Raw genomic sequence first — 14,579 nt, 5'->3', positions numbered from 1 at the left:
GCAGGTCGGCTCCGGCGGCCCCCCCCGCAGGGCAGCCCCGCCCCCGCTGGACCACGCCCCCCCCCCACGTTCCCGTCGTAGGGGAGGGGCGAAGGCAGAGCAGTGTGAAGCCACTGGGCCCAGCCGGCGTGGGGGGAGTTCGGTGGCACCTGAGCAGAGGCAGCGCCAGTTCATTCAACCCGAGGAGAAATACGCAGTGCCACCCTGGAGCGGGGTGGGAGGCCGGGACGGGGAGCCGGGTGGCTAACCCCTGGTCCTATCCCATCAAGTGGCACAAAACCTGGTCCTGACAATTTTCTGCCTCCGGGGTCACGCTTCTGAGCCCAGCAGACGAGATGTAAAGCCAATTCGAACACTTTGAAACAAAGACTCAGTTCATTCAATGCAAATTTATAGAGTAGTCTAGGTGCTGGGGATTTAGTAGTGAAGCAAGGAGACAAAAAAACACGCCCTCGAAGAGATTACATTGTAGTGGGGGACAGAGGAAAGACAGTAGACCATCTAGAATGTTGATGGGGCCAGTAAAGCAGTTGATGGGAGTGGTGGTGGGGGGGATGGTTTGCAGATTTAAACAAGGTGGGCCAGCAAAGCCTCAGGGCGGTGAGGATGCTTCAGCAAAGATGGGAAGGAGGTGAGCTGCCCAGGTCTTGGGGGAGGAGCCTTCCAGGCCGGGAGGGTCTGTAGGCAGGAAGGCCCGAGGTGGGAGCAGCCTGGGAGGTGGGAGAGGGCAGGGAAGGGTGAGAGAAAGTCTGGAGGCAGGAGATGAGGTGAGAGGGTCTTCCCTGGAGGCTCAGCGGAAAATACAAAGCTCTTAGAGCTTAGAACTGAGGCTGGCACACAGTAGGTGCTCAATGAGTAACTGTTGAATCAATGATATGAATTATGTTTCACAAAAACACTCGTGGTGCTGAGTTGAGAACACACTGATGGGTATGGGTGGTGTCAGGAGGCCACATTAGGAATCCAGGTAAGAGGTGGTGGTGATTGGACCAGTGAGGGACAGCCAGGAGAAGGGCTCAGCTTCTGGGTATGTTTGGAAGGACTCGCCGACAGATAGGATGCAAGGATGAGAGGACTCCTAGTTCTATGTCCTGAGCCCTGGAAGGAGAGGGATGCTCTGTCCTCAGAGGAGCAAGGTTGGGGTGGGTGGACTCAAGTTCCTCACTAGACACGAGATGCCTGGTCGACATCAGAGTGCCCGTGTGGAGATTGTTCTGCAAGCCTGGAGTTCCAGGAGAGATCTGGGGCTGCTGGGCCCCCACCAGCATTCCCACCCTTGATGTCGGGTCCCACCCTGAGGACAGTGTCTGCAAGTGCAAGCAGAGAGCCCAGGGTGGCAAGGGCATTCACCCGAGGAGGGCTAGTCTGCCAAGAGTTCCAGCTTATCTCCTGGATTCACCCGAAGGTGAATCATCATCATCATCATCGTCATCACCATCATCATCATCATCATCATCGTCGTCGTCATCGTCATCGTCATCATCATCATCATCATCGTCATCGTCATCATCACCATCATCGTCACCGTCATCATCATCACCATCATCATCATCGTCACCATTATCATCAACATCATCGTCATCACCATCACCATCATCATCATCGTCACCATTATCATCATCATCATCATCATCATCGTCATCATCATCATCATCACCACCACCATCATCAACATCATCATCACCATCATCGTCATCATCATCATCATCATCATCATCGTCATCATCATCCCCATCATCATCGTCATCATCATCCCTGTATCTAACAGGGGTGAGGGCTCTTGGTTGCCTGACCTGCTTTGTGTTAGGCTTCCTTGCATTGCTGATTTCATCCCATAAGGAAACCATACCACGTCATCACCTTCATTTTCACCTACAGCAAACCTGAGTCTCAGTGATGTTGAATCACGCACCTAAGGTCACAGAGCTCGGCTCAGCAGAGCAGTGAGGGCAGCCTGTGGGAATATTGGGGTGACTGCTGGTTTCCTTGGGAGGTGATTGTGCCGGAGAAGTTACAGAAAGGAAAGGCACTAAACACTTACTGCCCCTCTGATCTGGAGCTAGGCACCATCTGGTATCTCACGCAGTCCTCGCAGTGACTGCCCTAGGAGAGCTTTGTTTTCTTCTTTTGGCAGAGACGGGAACTGGGGGTGTGGGGTTAGGGCTCGAGGTCACCCAACAGGTGACTGATGGAGCTGCTCCCAAAGCCTGGGGGCTCTGACTCCATCATCCATTTCCTTCCACCAGACACCAGTAAAGGAGGGGAAATAGGAAAACAAAACAAAGCAGAGGAAACACTGGGTGAATCACTGATCTTTGCGTCTGAGTCACCCCTGGCGGCGCCCTTTTGCTCCAGGGAGCGTGTGCGTGTGCACGTGTGTATTGGTGGAGGGGGAGAAAGGAGTGCTGAAGCCCGTCTCTGCCCCTGTGTGTGGGAACTTCTGGTGGAGAGGGCAGCGCTGGGTGCTGGGAGCCCTTAGCACAGTGGTTCTCAACACCAGCTGCACGATGGCACCACCGGGGGAGCTCTTTAAAATGTTGATGCCCACACCATGCTCCAGTATATGAGGGTGGACCTGGGTTTCAGTATTTTTTATTGTTTTGCCCTTGGTAGCTTCCAGGTGAATCCAGTTTGCAGCCAGGATTGGGAACCTTTAGAAGCTGTTCACAGTCTCCTGGGAGGTTTAGGGGGTAGGGACAAGCGATGGATGGTATGTGTGATGGTTGTGGATTGTCTCATCAGTGGACTCTGGAGGCCCTTCCTTATCCGATTTCTTTCTGACTAATTGAAGGACCAGCTCCTGGCTAGATGGGGAAGCTGGCTGAGTTTCCTTCCACATCCATTCTTGCAAGTCCGGGCATGAACTGGTGGGCTTTCATTTTATTGACAAGACTTCAAGGAACTCAAGTCACCTTGCTGTGCCATCTGTACCTCTACTCCCCTTACCCCACCCCTGGTGGACTGTCACCTGCCTGAGAGCAGGGACAGTGGGCCATGCGTTGTAACCCCATTGCTGTATTATCACTAACCTGTGTTCACCGTGTGAATGCATCAGTGGACGGATGGATGGATGTCAGATGGGGTGACACCTACTCTGTATTGGGCTTCTACTGTGTATCAGGCACTCCACATCCTAACCACCCAGAGGGGTAGGCATTATTCATTCATTGCATTTTTCCTTGATGAGGAAACTGACACTTAAAAAGGTTAAGCAGCTTTCCTAAAACCATTGTACTAGTTAGTTACGGCCCTGGGGTTCGAGCTTAGGTTGTCTAGCTCCAAACCCCATGCATGGGTTTTCTACTCCCTCACTCTTCAGATGGGAGAGTCTGAGCTTGGAACCAGCCCTGCCCCAAACTCTGAGGATGACCGTGGACAAGGCTGAGGGAACTCCTACAAAGGAAAATTGAAGCACATGAGACAGTCGACCACATCTTAGGCTTCAGCCTCAACCACCACGTGAAGCTGGTGTGATCAACCTCCTTAAGTGGCGTGTCCAAGGTCACGTAGCCAGTAAGTGGCAGAGCCAGGAGGCAAAACCCAAGTCTGTCTGCCTGTAAATTTCGTGATCCTTCCAGCAAACCACACTGCCCTAAATCCTGACCCAGTGCATTGAATGCAGTCATGTTTGTCCGCCAAAATAGCCAAACAGTTTAACTCAGAGGTCACTCTCTGCCCACAGATGTATTTAGTTTGGCCCATGGAGTGTTTTTTTTTAAAAGTTTTCAATGTGTTGCCAACATTTACAAATTATACACAAATCTGGATTTCTTTCTGGATTCACTTGAAAACTGAGCAGACTGGATCAGACCAAGCTCACTTTTCTGCCTGGCCTCAGTGGCCAAAGCTTGCATTCACTAGTTTGCCATAACCCCTGTGATCCTCTCTGAGTTATTTGTGCCAGTGTTGCAACTGCTCATTTTTATTTCCTTGTCCTGGCTTAATTACACGCATATCTCTAAGGACAGATTTAGCCTGGCCTGGGGATCGTCCATTGGTTGTTGGCCATTTGCTGACAGATTGTGTGTGTAAAGGAACACTTCTTTCTCTTTCCCCTCTGGCCCCAAAGCCTCTTCCTCTCTAGCGTCTCAGACCCTGGACTCTCTTCTTTCTCGCATTAGGGTCTCACGAATTCAGACACTATGGCAGCATTTCCGGGAAGATGTTCAGTAGCACACTGGTGAATTGTGTGTGTGTGTGTGTGTGTGTGCACGCGCACATGTATGCATGCCGCGTGTGTATCTGAGTGAGTGTGTGTGATGGGGTAGGTGGGTGATTGGGTAAAAATCTGCCTGGAAAAACGTGTTCACTGTGCAAATAAGTTCAAAAGGAAAAGTCCTCTCATGACAGCTCTCTTTTTGGAATTTGACAATGGACGTGGACGTTTAAAACCTCTGAAAAGTTCTGTTTCACTTATTGAACCTTATTTATTCCAATGTCTGTAGACCTATATGACCAGAGAACCCTTGGCAAGTGTAGTACTCGTTACAGTCTCCTGAAAACCACAGTCTTCTTTTCAAATATAAGGAATGGAAATAGAGACTCATGACGAGAGGGAGCCAGGTGAAGGAAGGAGCTGACATTTAAAGAGAGAGGGCTGGTGCTGGATTGGGCAGCTGGCTTTCCAGGCCCCTGGGGGTAAAGGCAGGCAGGATAGGCAGTCCCAGGGTCTGTACGGTCTATGGGTCCATGAGAGAATGTCTCTAAAGTTGTGGTGCCTGGCACTTGGTGAGATGTCATTGCAACTTTAGGGAATCGTATAGTCACAATGAATTTCTTTTTAATGACCTTAAAGAACAGCTGTAAAAGGGGAAAGAAATGATGAGACAGTCTCATAGACATGGAGGGGATTCTACTGCAGGAAGGCTCAGCCTGGTTTCCTTACCTGGGTACGGGGAGAGAGTATATGAGTGACTATATACATCAGCAGTCAGTCTCAAACCTGAGTATGACAATCGTCCAAGGAGCTTGTTAAAGTTGTAGATTCCCATCTCCACTTCCAGAGAATTGGAATGAGTAAGTCTGGGGTGGCGCTCAGGAATAACATTTTTAACCAACACGTCAGATGATTCTATGTGGATGGAATCTGCAAGTTTTCACTGAACAGAGTTTTGTGGGGCTAATGATGAGTCTCAGTAAAAGGGGGGAGAAATGGAAAGATGGCAGAATCAATGGTAGTTACTTGGACCGCTAAAGACAGATGACTTGGTATGAAAGTTGAGGCGTGAACTGAGGTCAAAAGAGCAGAAAGTGCTCATAAGTTAACCATGATTGTTTTGACTTGGAATTTTGTGCAAAACCCTCATCAACAGCCCACTTCAGGAAATATAATGGGTTAACTGAGGATGAGAGAGTCTGCTGTGTGTGAATATGCAGTGGTGTGTATTAGAATCATAGTTATGGGGAAAGCTTGATTCAGCATTAAGGGAAGAAGGGAGTTCTTGGGTTTATGAGGCTTTGTGTAACTTTTCAGAAGTTAGGCTGCTGCGTCATGATGCCTAGTGACGTCTTTTCATCATGCTGGATCAGGTATCTTGAATAAATGCTTACATGATTCAAGCTAAGTGAATAACAGTCCAGATAGAAGCAGGAGACCAGAAAGTCCCAGAAAGGAGGTCTCTGAGAACAACAAAGGAAATGGTAGAACCCTGTGAAGAGCAAACAAACAACAAACAGCCTCTCCCCTGGCATGGGGCTATTATAAGGACAAAGAGTAAAGAAAAAGCAAAGACAAATAGAAACCCCAGGAAAAACAAAAGACTTCATAATAAAGGAAATTCAAACAAGTGCACTAACTCATGTCACAGTGAAAAACATTTACATAATCCTTATATTGTAAATAGTGGTTTATAACCAAAAATATGACAATGATATTGGAAGATGGGGGAGATGTCAGGTGGTATTAAGGAACTCAGACATTAGCTATCATATAGGGATCATTCATAGATTATCCACAATTGATATTTAAAGCCAATCAATATATAACAGAAGACATGTATTGAGTATTTGCAACTACCAGAAGAAAGGGCTGAAACTTAAAAGTGACTGTAGTAACCGGAGAAACATGGGTGGGTGGTAGGAAGGGGTGGTTTCAGGCTGCTGGGTTTTATTCTTTCAAGGCTACTAAATGTTTTAAAACCATGTTATTTTAATTTACAATATTACTGAAATATCTGGAGCTCTGCAGGGTCCTGGTGCCCCTGGGAGGTCATGGGCATCCAGCAAAGAGTTCTACCACTAAGAAATCAGAACCAGGCTTAGGTCTTGACTGGCGGTTCCCTCTTCCCTGGACTCATCCATGGATGGAGAACAGAGAAGACAGCCAGGTTCTGGATGCCAGAGGAATGCAGCATCCCTCCCTCCTCAGGAAAAGCCCAGCCTCTGGCCTCTAATCATGGCCTGGGATAGGGGGTGGGGGGTATTTCCTGCAGAACTGGAGCCAGGCCAGAGGAAGGGCAATGGGTAGGGGGCCCTGGGCCAGAGCTGGGGGTGCTGGGGGCTGGCCGGATGGTGTGTGTGGGGTGTCACTTACGTGCACATACTCCTACTGCGTACCTCGGGCTGTCCCCACTGTAGTCACAGTAGAGGCCCCGGTGGGGGTCACAGACAGCAGCCTCCGTGCAGTTGTCCCCAAGCTGCTGAGCACACATCTTACAGCATTCGCAGCCGTCTGTGATGAGGCTGACCCCCAGCGGGCAGCGGGGCGGGGATGGCGGGCACTCGCACGGCCACTTGCAGAACTGGGGGTGTGCAGAGGTGTCCTCCAGGGGAGCCGGGGTGAAGACCGTGGCCGTGGGAGCTGGAGAGAGGGCCTGCAGGGGAAGGGCAGACATAAAGGGAGCTGCCAGGTAAGGGGTTCAGAGGCCAAAGGTCTGCAGTCACCTTCCCATCTTCATGGTGTTCAAAAGGTTTACGCGAAATTATGTTTCTCCACCATGCTTTTACTAGCCAGACGTCTCCTTTCTCCTCAGTGCAACCATAGGAGGAGCCGGAGTTCAGAGACTTAAGCCAGTTGCCCAAATTCCCCAGCTGGTAGGCCGGGGGGTGGGGGGGCAGGGGGCAGACTCTAGGTCAGATCTCTGAGCCCCATGGGTGTTTCCTTCCCTTCTGATCATCCCGAAACCTGGGAGGTCCTTGAGTTGGCCTCGATTAGAGATGAGGGAGCTACAGCTTTGAGAAAATGCCTTCTGATGAGTCACGCTGTACGGCACGGCCCACACCCCATCGCTCTTTTCAACCGGTTGCTCTTTTCTCTGCGTCCTAAAGATCTACCCTCTCCACTGAGGTTTCAGGTGTACAGCACAGTGATTCACTTATACATACATACATAGACACACGCACATATATGTAAATTCTTTTTCAGATTATATCCCCTTGTAGGTTATTACGAGATATTGAGTATAGTTCCCTGTGCTATACAGTAGGTCCTTGTTAGTTACCTATTTTAGATATAGTAGTGTGTATCTGTTAATCCTAAACTCCTAATTTATCCCTTTCCCTTTGATAGCCATACATTTGTTTTCTATGTCTGTAGGCCTACTTCTGTTTTGTAAATAAGTTCATTTGTATCTTTTTTTTTTTTCAGGTTCCACATATAAGTGATATGCATATTTAACATCGGGTTTCAGGCAGCTATTTTTATTAATTTTTTTCTCCTTCTTTCCCCTCTGAGCCCCAGGAAAGGGCTTCAGTGGGTGGCAGCGGTGTCCAGCCTCGTGGCTCCTGCAGCTGTGGCTTCTCTGCCTCCGTAGGGAAGGGAGTCATGCTCTCGTTGCTGGTGCAAACCATGCAGCGAGGGGTCTTATTTTGCACTAAGGGTAACGGACCAGCACTCCACTTCCCTCACCTGTACTCCTCCCCAGAAGCCCATTCCCATCCCCTAGCCCATATATTCATCTTTATGCTGGCAAATATGATGGACAGGACAACAGGCCAGCGGGGAAGGAGACATAAGTCCCAAAGAGCCCCCCCTGCGCTGAAGATCAGGCAGATAGAACGGGAGGCTGCTCTGGGATGCCAGCCAGTATTAGGAGCTTCCAACTGCCTGTATCTCAGGGATCCAGTCCCCCGCCCGGCCCCTCCGGCTGCCTTCCTGAACGGCCCTCCTGGCCCCTCACTCTTTATACTGGAGGAAACCTAGGCCCAGGGAGGAAGGGAATTGCCTGAGGATGGAGAGTGGAGGCTGCATTTTCCCACCCCCAGGCGGTGGTCCCTGCCGGGGAGCCTCCTGTCTGGGGCTCCTGAATTCTGAGGTTAGTGGAGGTGGAGCCAGGGCTTGTGCGGGGTGCCCCACGGGCCAGCTCCTCCATCTTGAGCCAGAGCCTGCTCTGTGGACCTACAGATCTGCGCTTCATTCTTTGAACAATAGATGCTGAGATATTCCGACAGATTCCTTCTTTTCCTGAGGAGGAAAGCGAGATCCAAAAGGCAGAGGGACACATCCAGGATGACATGGCCCATGTCAGGGCCTAGGCACAAATGACTCTCCAAGCTCTCATTTCTGGGACCTCTGCCCCCTCTGGGCTCTTTCAGTCACTCCACAAACATTTGCGGAGCTAGCTCACCGTCTCTCTTAAGTTTTAGGCATTTGAAGATGAAGTTAAAAATGTCCTGTGCTTGTGGCGCCACAGCTTATAGGAGAGACAGTTATTCGAGGTGATTTATCACAATGTGAGGCCGTGTGTGAGTTCTGGACACCAGGGCAGCCCCGGGAGCTCTCTGACTACCAGGGCAGGAAGCTCTGTGTCGAGGTGAGTGGTGTGCATCCTTGAATGCTTGGCTGTGAGAACCAGAGACCAGGAGAGATGGTCCAGGTTGAAGTGTTGGATTAGTTGGGCTCTTGGTTCTGTGCTCGGCACATAACAAGTGCAATAAATATTGATTTGACACATTAAGGACCTTTGAAAGTCAAAAATGCAAACCTTGATTTGAGGCTTTTGTCACCTCTAGGCTTGGTTTCAGGCATGTTTGCTGGTGGGGAGCAGATTGCTCTGGAGGTTGGCAGGGCTGGTCTGTGTTCATCTGGAAAGCATTTAGGTTACCTTCCCTTGTTTGCTTTTCCTCGAAAAATACAACATGACACACAAAACCCCAAACCCCCAAATCAATGAAACCACACACTCACACATACACACACACACACACACACACACACACACACACACACACACACACACACACACACACACACACCACACACACACCACACACACACCCTCATCTTTCTGACTCTATGCAGAGAGACTTTTCCGTGTCAGTCTGTGACAGTGGAGGCCTGGAGCTTTATGAGTCCCCCAGACCACCTCTGACAGTTTCTAGACCCTCAAGACCTACTCTTGGCAGAGGAAGTTTAAAAAACCCTCTCCTCCAGGAAGCCTTCCATTCCTTTCCCAGGTTGTATTAGAGGTGCTGCCTCCCCCACTAAAATGTTAACTTGTAAAGGGCAGAGTCTGTGCCTTACTTCTCTCTGTGGGCCTGAAACACGGCTCACGGCCCACAGCAGGGCTGTGTAAGTGTCGCCTGGTGGAATGGATGGATGGGGAATTGTTGACTCTAAGGCGCTTTGGTGTCTCTTGATTTTTCAGGGTCTACTATCTTGGAAGCTTTTTTCTCTGCTCTAAGTTTGAGGGTCAAGAAAACAGCATGGGACCCGAGACAGTCAGAAGTGGGTTCTCTGTGTCCTTGGACAAACTTTCTGAGCCTCAACATCCCCATCTGTGAAATGGCCACAGTAATGCCTCCTCGGGAACTGTTGGGAAGGTGGAGGCATTGTGTATGCAGAAGCACTGTGTATGCAGGCCTGGCAAAGGGCAGACGCTCGAAAGCACGACTTTGCCCTTGCGCTCCCTTGCTTGTGTGCCCTGCCTCGCACCCACACAGCCCAGCCCAAAACTTGGGGGTCTGGACACTTTGAACTGAGCTGGGATGGTCTGGAATCTGGATAGTAACCACCTCCACGTGGTTACTATCCATCCTGCTGTCTCCATACCAGGATAAAGCTCCCCAGAAGGAAGTCTCCTTTCCAGCTCCTCAAGGGGAGCTGCAGAGAAGGCCCCCGCCTTGGATGCGGGAAGCAGGTGATGGCACCGTGGGGCAGTGGAGGGAGGGGCCCCGGGTCTGCTGAGCCAAGCCCTTGCTGTTGGCGCCATCTAGTGGTAGAAATCTGCCATCCCTAGAAGGTCCTTGATGAGAGCTGTGGGGTGGGAAGACCTTTAGACCCCAGGGCCTGAGGACTCCTCATTTTGGTGCATGACCCTTTGAATCCTGACTGCCTTGTCCAGCACCCACACCCCAGGGAAAGTGACTGCACACACACACACACACACACACACACACATATCAGCCACCTTGAATACCCAAGATGGCACTGCATGTCCGCCTGCCCTTGGTCATGGTACAGGGACTATTGCAAACTCACTGGGCCTACATTGTTTTTTATAACAGCAGAAGCTAAGGGTGAAAACAGGGAAGGAAAGCAATCAGAAAGCAAGGAGAATATCTATCATCTGGAGAAAGCCAAAGAGAATCAAGAACAGCCTTGGGTACTTCCAAATTGCAGCTGTTCACATAAGAGTCTCTTTTACAATGTGCTTCTGCATGTGGACTCCCCGCGGACACCACTGTGTTTACAGGAAAGCCAGGAGGGTGGGGCTGTGCCCTGATGCTTCCCGGGATGGGCACCCAGGGCTCAGGCTCCTGCCTGGTTCTGCCCGCTCAGCCCCTCAGCTCCCGGGCTGAGCCCACTGCCCACCTCCATCCTCAGAGACCCCAGGGCAGTGCCTCACACAGTCACTTCCTACTGTGGCTCCCAAACTTTGCCGCATGTTAGAACCATCCAGAAGCTTTGTTAAACACTGATGCCCGGCCACTGTCCGCAGACAGCCTGACTGAAGTGGTCTGGGCAGAATCCTGGGCACTGAATGCAGCCGAGGGTGACAAGGGTCCGCTTGCCTAAGGACCTTGTTAAGATACAGATGCCTGAAGCCCACTTGGAATATTCAGCTTCAGCTCTTCTATGCTGGGCCCAGAATTTATATGTTGACCTGCACCCCTGGTGATTCTTGTGAGAATGGGAACCCTTGTCTTAGAGAACTGGGCCAGGGGAGGGTATGATGGGGAGATTCTAGGCCATTTTCCTTTCTTAACATGACTTTTCTAGAACATCACTTACATGCCTAACCTGTCAGCAGCTTGATCAGCCTTCCACAAAGCAGTCCAGGCCAACCTGCCAGAACACACACCGTTTTCGGTAAGCAGGCCTCATGTAGTTAATTGAAAATGATGTACTTTGCTTTTACTGTTTTGTGAGAAAGACTGAAAAATGAAAGAAATAAAAAAGGAGCAGCTCCCCATGATAAGACCCCTAAGTGTCAGCTGGGTACTGAATGAATGTGTCCCCTCAAATTTATATGTTGACGTTCTAACCTCTCTAAAGGTCATGGTATTAGGAGGTGAGGTCTTTGGGGAGTGATGAGGTCATAAGGGTGGAGCCCTCATGGATGGGATTAGTACCCTTATAAAAAGGATCGCAGAGAGTTCCCTGGCTCCTTCCACCATGTGAAGACACAATGAGAAGATGCCAGTTATGAAAAGGGTCCTCATGTAGAATGTGACCATGCTGGCCTTGATCGTGGACTTCCAGCCTCCAGAACTATAAGTAATAAATTTCTGTTGTTTGTTAGTCACCCAGTGTGTGTGGTTTCCTATAGAAGCCCAAAGGGGCTAAGACCATGTCTGCTACTTAACACTCTGGGCAGGGAGGGTAATCAGCAGGCAGGTTAAAAGCAACGAATCAATCCATTTAATCATATTTATTGGACAAACTCAAGCAGATTAAAATTAAGAAGGAAAACATTTTTACAACAATGAATGGTGGTAGGCATGGGAGCAGAGAGTAGGAGGCTGGCAGTGGTGGGGTGCCACCCTAAGACCTTAATCATCCTGATCGATGATGGAGCTGGACCCCACCATCCTCTGAGAGTGTGTGTGGTTCATCGATGAACAGGGCCCTGGGACCAGGAGGAAAGGGCAGGGCATCTGCAGTGAGTGGAACCCATTTCCCAAGGCTCTGTGACCTGGGGCCGTGCTCACCCTCTCTGAGCTTCAGTTTCCTCATTTGTAAAGTAGTAATGATGACAGCATCCTCCAGCAGCCCTAATGAGCAGTTATAGTCTTACCCCCATTTGATGGATGAGGAAACTGAGGCTCAAAGAGCTTAAGTAACTTGCTCACAGTCTCGCAGCTGAGAAGGGGTCTCTGAGTGTCCCTCCAGAGGGACTTATCACCATGCTGCCCTACTCCTTCATTCCTGCACATTCATATCCAGACATTCATTCCTCCATCCTCCCATCACACACATGCACTAAGCATCTCCTGCGCGGTTGGTGCTCAAATGAACAAGGCGCGGTTCTTACCCGAAGGCAGTCACAGTATAGACACACACGCAAGATTACAACACGGGGTGGTGAAAATTGTAATTCAGTTGAGCCCAAGCTTCCAGGGGTCCCCAGAAGAGGAGATGGGAGCCTCTCGCGGGGCTTTTCAGGGACAGATTGCCCTTTCTTGACTCCTAGGTGCTCAACACTGAGCCTGGCACACCGTGGGCGTGTGCTTCATGAACGGAAGGGATGGTAGAGAGCTTGGGCTTGCCCACGTTTGGGCGGCCACCCCCAGATGCTCCACCAGGGGGCAGGGTTGAGACAGGAATGGCCTGAGCCAGCCTCAGCTGGGTCCTGGGGGTTTTAGGAAAGGGCTGCCTTGTCTGGAAGCAGTTTCTGTTTGCTCCTTCCCTGAAAAGAGGCCTCGGTGGGCAGTGGGAGAATGTGGACACAGACCTGGGTCCAGAGCTGGGGATGCCCTGTGGTCAGCCCTCTCCGACCGTTTGCTCTCACTTTTCTGGTGTAACTAACAGGCGGCCACCATGTGACCTGGTGGACACATTTTCTGAGCATCTCCTCCTCCAAGGATACCCCTAGGGGTCTGTACCCAGGTCTTGGTAGGAATGCCCTGCAGGTGGGGTCACCGTCTTGGAAAACTCTTAGCTCAAACCCCCCCAAGGCACCTGGCCTGAGTGTTTGGAGGACCCAGCACTGCCCAGAGCCTTCCATGCTCACTCCGGTTCCGATGGCAGGATCTCTAGGGACGTGAGGCCCAGCGCCGGCCAGGCTGCACGTCTTGGGAGGCGGAAGGTTTGTAGAGCTTTTCTGCTAATTAGTTTTGCAAACATGCAGTCTTATGAGCGTCTGTTTGGAAAAGTCAACTTTATATGGAGAAGGTAGAAAGGGCAGGAAGCCAGATTTCTTTCCAAATAACGAGCCCTCATGAATTTGTTCATTCATCAAATGAATATAAAGCATCTACAAAGTTCCCCGTATAAAGTCTCAGGTAGTGCCCAGCCTCCCCAGGAGACAGGAGTATGAAAAAGGCAATTGCATTATGGAGCGAGGATCAGAAACCAGCCCCCAGGGACATGCCGCCCACAGCATTTTTTGTAACAGACTAGAACGGGTTCTACACTTTTAAAAGGCTGTATAAAAAACAAAAAAGAAGATTCCATGGAGAGCCTATAGTCCACAAAGCTTAGAATATTTACTCTCTGGTCTTTTTTAGGAAATGATGGCTAACTTCTGTTATAGAGTGACAGCGCTATTAATGAGAGCTAACCCTGACAGAGTGCATAGCAAGTGGCGGGCATTTCTACCAGGGTTACGTATAATCAAACTTAAAACATGTTCATTCTTTTTTGGAGACGTGTTCGAATATTCACACTGTTGGGAGAATAATATAATGAATCTCACATACCTATTCCCGCTTCAATAATTATCAACCAACCTCTGTCCATCTCCTTTCCTCTATTTCTCCCGCCTACACACATACTTTTTCATTCTTAAGGATTTCAAAGCAAATCTCAGACATCATGTGATTTTACCTGAAATTCTTCAGAGAGTGTCTCTAAAGTATGGAGAATTAAAAAAAAAAAAAAAAACAAAACAATTTTCACACCAATTAACTTAGTTTGGTTACAATTTTGTAATTTTCCCTATAGCAAATACTTAGCCCGTATTCAGACTTCACTGATTATCTCAAAGCTTTAAAAGAAATCAGATGGTTTCTATGAATCAAGATCAAAATGAGGTCTACATGGTCTGCGTTTTGCCTTTTATGCCTCTTTTATTAGTTTCCACGCTAAGTCATCTAGTCGTTGTGAGAACCCTAAGAGGCAGGCTGCTTTTATAATCATCTCCCCCAGTTTACAGATAAGTAAACCGAGCCACAGAAAGGTCAGATCATTTGCCCAAGACCATTCACAAGTGGCACAGTTGGGATCTGAGCCAGTATCGGTCTCTAAAGGCATCACACCCAAGGGCCACACGGCGGGGTGTCTCAGCAGAGTCTAGGGGCTATGAGAGCAAGGTGAGAAGGGAAGGGATGGGGCCATGGAAGCAGGGAGGGGTTCCTGGAGGAGGAGCCATTTGGTCTGCATCTTTAAAGGATGAGTGAGAATTGACCAGAATGGCAAAGAGAACGTCCAAGCTGAGGAACGGCATGAACAGGGGCGTGCGGGTGCTGCAAAGTGGCAT

At 49.7% G+C, this 14,579-nt stretch overlaps 1 protein-coding gene across 2 annotated transcripts in view; it reads right to left on the bottom strand.

Annotated features, from left to right (window-relative positions):
- Positions 1-14,579, bottom strand: part of CCN4 (cellular communication network factor 4) — a 29,015-nt gene that overhangs the window by 5,735 nt on the left and 8,701 nt on the right. For both annotated transcript variants that reach the window (XM_007447999.1, XM_007447998.1), the window contains exon 2: positions 6,533-6,812. In XM_007447999.1, coding sequence (XP_007448061.1) covers positions 6,533-6,812 — 280 coding nt within the window. The remainder of the gene's footprint in view (positions 1-6,532; positions 6,813-14,579) is intronic.

This window comes from Lipotes vexillifer, unplaced genomic scaffold (assembly GCF_000442215.2).
Source record: "Lipotes vexillifer unplaced genomic scaffold, Lipotes_vexillifer_v1.1 scaffold796, whole genome shotgun sequence".
Classification (NCBI taxonomy): domain Eukaryota; kingdom Metazoa; phylum Chordata; class Mammalia; order Artiodactyla; family Lipotidae; genus Lipotes; species Lipotes vexillifer.
The sequence above is the reverse complement of the archived record's forward strand: the minus strand, read 5'-3'. Positions and strand labels throughout refer to the sequence as shown.